The 5,339-nt window shown below is 37.1% G+C and overlaps 1 protein-coding gene across 1 annotated transcript in view; it reads left to right on the top strand.

Moving 5' to 3' along the window:
- The first annotated feature begins 2,553 nt into the window (after positions 1-2,553).
- Positions 2,554-5,339, top strand: part of LOC136829485 (cuticle protein 8-like) — a 12,828-nt gene continuing 10,042 nt past the window's right edge. The window contains exon 1 of the mRNA XM_067088227.1: positions 2,554-2,603. Within this exon, the coding sequence (XP_066944328.1) occupies positions 2,595-2,603 (9 nt within the window). The 5' untranslated portion in view covers positions 2,554-2,594. The remainder of the gene's footprint in view (positions 2,604-5,339) is intronic.

Raw genomic sequence — 5,339 nt, 5'->3', positions numbered from 1 at the left:
TGCGCCAAATAAACTTCGGCACATTTTTTACTTGTTTGGTCTTTGGTTTCTCTTCAGGCCTAATGAGAACTCCTGGAGACTTTCCCAGACCACCAACTGGTCTGGTTTAACTGCCTAGAACAAAGCGCTGGTCTGCGGTTGTCTAGGAGGGTGCAGTCAACCACATCTGGTTGTCTGGTCGAGTTTGCCTCTTTAAGGCATAGGAGTGCTACTGCTGTCTCCTACAGTCACTCTCAGTCTTATCTCCTTTCTTTAGCTGACTTCGGAATTTACCTTCTCCCTTTGTGTTCCTAAAGTTAATTGGTATTGTAGTTGTCCTGAGGGATGGAGTTATAGTCGTTTTAACTTGTGCTTGTTCCAAGTCATTTTTATTATTATTATTATTATTATTATTATTATTATTATTATTATTATTATCTCCTATTTATTTTCTAGAATAAAAAATTAAGCAAAAATTGAAAAAAAGTCTTGAGGTTCCTGCCCGTAGGGTGGTAATGTTGCCAGTGCACCTCATGCGGTGTACTGTAGGCATCACTAAAAGGTGTTTGCGGCTTCCCTTCGACCCCTAGCTGCACCCACTTTTTAGCCTTTTACTCAACCTCCATTCGTGCTTCCTTTTTGTAATCTTGTTGTCCAGCACCTTAACTTTTACTTCATAGTGCAACTGTGTATTTCATCTCCTACATCTTCCGGATCTTCTGATCTCTCTGTCCAGCCACCCCAGCTCCCTCTTTTCTTCACTGCATTAAGCGCTAATGGGTCGAAAGTGCCCTGCAGTGCTTGGCTTGACGGCCTAAATTATATCCAGTCAGATTCAATCAAATCCTTGATCGCCCTGAATCCTAGGGGACGGATTAAACATTCTTTTTTCCCTAACTGCATTGCGTCCTCAGGGTCCATATTACGGAGAGAGAATGAATTGTTTAAATTCTTGCATTCACAATAGACTCTCTCTCTCTCTCTCTCTCTCTCTCTCTCTCTCTCTCTCTCTCTCTCTCTCTCTCTCTCTCTCTCTGTTATATATATATATATATATATATATATATATATATATATATATATATATATATATATATATATATATATATATGTATATGTGTGTATATATATTTATATAATTTATATGTTCAATGAGACAGCTCTCTCTCTCTCCCTCTCTCTCTCTCTCTCTCTCTCTCTCTCTCTCTCTCTCTCTGTTATATATATATATATATATATGTGTGTGTGTGTGTGTATATGTATGTATGTTTGTGTGTATAGTTAGATAGATAGACAGGTTTTACTAAAGATTTCAGAAAAGCAATGTTCAAGTCTTGAAGTCTTCTCTCTCTCTCTCTCTCTCTCTCTCTCTCTCTCTCTCTCTCTCTCTCTCTCTCTCTCTCTCACACACACACACACACACACACACACACACACACACACACACACACACACTCAGTACCTATCCATAGAACGAAAAATTTGTAGCGATTTGCACTAATTGGTATGACCCAGCGTAATTTTTGTAATTACAATTTGCTGCATGTATTTTTTTTTGTACCGTTATCGACTCCTGTTATTAGAAGTAATTACGAACGCCTATACAATAAACCAACTCGTGCGTATACATCTCAGATCTCCCATTCCTTTATTTCAGGAAGACAGAATCACGGGGTATATACAAAACCCTCGTATGGTTTATGGTTTGTTTGTCGAGGTCCATAATTGCTATTTGTTTTCTGCTACGGGGAGCGATTTGTGCTAACGCGCACTAAATGTACGTTGTGGCATGCAATTATTTTATGATAATGCTTCACTTTGGGTACTTATTATAGTATCTGTGTTGCTTTTTGACTGGTTACAGAAATAGTGGTAGGATACTAAATCTTGCTCGTGTATGTATGTGTGTATATATATACATATATGTATGTGTATATATACTTATAACAAATATATATATACATATATATACACATATATACATTATACATATGTATATATACATTATGTATGAAATATATATACATATATACATATATACATATATATATATATATATATATATATATATATATATATATATATATATATATATATATATACATATATGGAGCTGTTTGTATATGAAATTCGTTGTCACCTTTTTAAGTTTTTTAAAGTATTTTTGTCTCGTGTAAATTGATTATTAAAGTTTTATATATATATATATATATATATATATATATATATATATATATATATATATATATATATATATATATATATACATATATATATACACTATATACTGAGGAATCATTTAATTATAGCTGTGCCTTTTATAATAATTTTTAAAAATAGCCTAGGAGAGAGAGAGAGAGAGAGAGAGAGAGAATGGAGGACAATTTCCCTCATCTTCACAAGTCTGCAAACACTTTGAGAATTTCCCTCAAACTTCCACCAGTTTCCTTCAGGCCCTTTCTCTCCTTCTTTTTCCTCCTCCTCCTCCTCCTCCCCCTCTCCCCCCCTCTCCTCTCCCCTTCCCCACCTCCCGTTCCCTAGCTTTTAGGTATATAAGGGCCGTCACAACCTTCACATGCATCTAGTTCCTACCGAGTAGTTGCTAAAGAAGCATCATGTTTAAGGTAAATCAGTGAAAGTGTGAGATAGTCTCTCTCTCTCTCTCTCTCTCTCTCTCTCTCTCTCTCTCTCTCTCTCTCTCTCTCTCTCTGAGTTGATGAGCTTCTTTTTAATCCTCTTCTTAGTTCTTTTCAGCATTATCATTTCCTTCTTTGCTATATTTTTATCGTTATCTTTCCTTCAGATTCATCTTTTTGGTCTTTCATAGTTTTCCTTGTGTTTATTACATCTATCATACTTCCCCTCCTTCTCTTACTTTCGTCCTTGTGCTTTGTCCATTATCTTTACGGCTTGTGTATTACTGTTTTTATTATTGTTATTTCCTCCCCAATTCATGAATGGCGCCCGTGAAATCTATGGTTCTTTTTAACTGTTTCTCACCCTGTCAGACTGTCAGACTGTCAGACTGTCTGACTTTTTCGTAACTGTGTGGCAAAACATTTCGGAAAAAAGGGGTCTCAAAGAACCCTTCAGATCTCTCTCTCTCTCTCTCTCTCTCTCTCTCTCTCTCTCTCTCTCTCTCTCTCTCTCTCTCTTTTACTTCGTACTACAACTTTTTACATCTTGTACACTTCTCTTTTCATTCCACGGTTTGGTGACTTTTGGAACATTGTCTGTTTTCCCAAATGAATGCTTTGTCTTGTAAATTCATTATTATTATTATTATTATTATTATTATTATTATTATTATTATTAATACAATACAAACTCAACGGCAACCAGGCGGCCATTCTGTTTAATGAAGCGTGTTTGAGAGGGGGGTCTTCTCCCGAGATTATTATTATTATTATTATTATTATTATTATTATTATTATTATTATTATTATTATTATTGTATCTCACCTTTCTCTGGCATTTTAATTCCTGGAAAAGAGATAGTAAAGAATTACGCTGTTTCCAGAGAGGATAGAAATTTCGAAGCGGGCTCGGGGACCCATGTGAAAAATATGAGCCAAAAATCTTGGCCCTGTGCGGGGGTAGCGCCGTCAGTGCACCTCATGCGGTGCACTGTAGGCATTACTTTGCGGCGTCCCTTCAGCCCCTAGCTGCAACCCCTTTCATTCATTTTACTATACCTCCGTTCATATCTTTTCCTCTATCTCTTCAACCTATCCTAACAATCGTTTCAACATTATTTTCAACACTGTATGATCTCGTAGGTCCAAGCGCTTGGCCTCTGGCTTAAAGTTATATTCCAGTTCCAAAAATCGTGGTTCCTTTTTCCATTTCCGTGAACCGTCGATCAATGGTCGTTTTCATTAACCAGTGCAGTTCCTTTCTAAGTATTTCGTTATATCTCACCGTTGCCAGTAATCGATAGTCCATGACCTGTACCTGCCGAATCCATTAACCTCGCGGTTAACGTCAGGTAGGGAATTAAATTCACAACCTCTAACCAGAGCCTGATAGTTTAGACCAGTGGTTCTTAACCTTTTTCAATGAATCCACCCATTTCAAATCAGCAGTCAGTTCTCGCACCCCCTGAATTGCTGAAATAAAAAAAAAGCTAAAAAATACAAAGTTGGTATGATGTGTATTCATGACAAAACCACATTTTTAAAATCTTCATTCACAAAGCTTACAATTTTTTTTTCATGACAAAAGTCCAGAGTACTTAATACAGAAATAACTTGCGTGTATAAAAATATATTTTGCTTTAATTATTCATTGGCATCCTCGCACCTCTTAGGCACCCCTGGTTGAGAACCACTGGTTTAGACTCAACTGATCTCCACATCGGAGCGATTATGCTGACTATTTAAAATTAAAGACATTGTGAAGGACAAATTGTAGGTGATACTTCTTCGTTCAGTGGAACATTTAGTCAGCCTTTGCAGAATGTAGTGACGTGCCTTCGTCACATAAGCTGATGGCTCAGTTAGAACACTTGTTTTGTGATCAGTAAATATCGTGGGCGAATGTATGTATTTTTTTTATAAAAATGTATGTTTTAGCTTTTTTTAGTCTAATGTCCGTTTTTTTTTAAGCACGCGTTCCTTCCTAAAGACGGTTTCTTCTTTTACGTGTAATTAATGAATATTCAAGTCTATAGGATTTTTTTTACCCGGTAAGGGGGTTCGCCGCACAATAGGTATTACTTAAGGTTCTTTGCATCGTCCCTTCGGCCCCTAGCTGCAACCGCTTCCCTTCTTTTTTACAGCACCTCAGTTCACATTCTCTTTCTTCCATTCTACTTTCCCAAACCCTCTCCTAACAATTGTTTCGTGGTGCAACTGCGAGGTTTCTCTCCTGTTACACCTTTCATACCTTTTTACTCTCAATTTCCCTTTCAGCCCTGAATGACATCGTAGGTCACAGCGCCTGGCTATTGTCTTAAATTCTATATTCCATTCTTATAGTGCCTTTCAAAATGCCAGATTGTGCTGTTACGGCAAAAAAAACTTATCTGATATCGGTTAACGAAGTGACTGAAATATTTCAGCCAGTGGCCAAGTTTCTTTTAAAATAGTAAGAGTCTTTTTCTATTGGTAAAGGCGACTGTGCATCCGTGTGGGAGGTGGGATGGACGAATAAAAATCGTGGGAAAAAGGGCAGGGTATACAAAGCCCCTTTCTCTACTGAACGGGTGGAGAGTCCTTGCTTTGAAATTTTGATGAGCTGATAGAAAACGGGAATTTTGATTCACTGAGGGAGTGAGTCATTCTCTCTCTCTCTCTCTCTCTCTCTCTCTCTCTCTCTCTCTCTCTCTCTCTCTCTCTCTCTCTCTATATATATATATA

This window comes from Macrobrachium rosenbergii, chromosome 44, assembly GCF_040412425.1.
Source record: "Macrobrachium rosenbergii isolate ZJJX-2024 chromosome 44, ASM4041242v1, whole genome shotgun sequence".
In the NCBI taxonomy this organism is placed as follows: domain Eukaryota; kingdom Metazoa; phylum Arthropoda; class Malacostraca; order Decapoda; family Palaemonidae; genus Macrobrachium; species Macrobrachium rosenbergii.
This window is presented reverse-complemented; position numbering and strand designations above follow the sequence as displayed.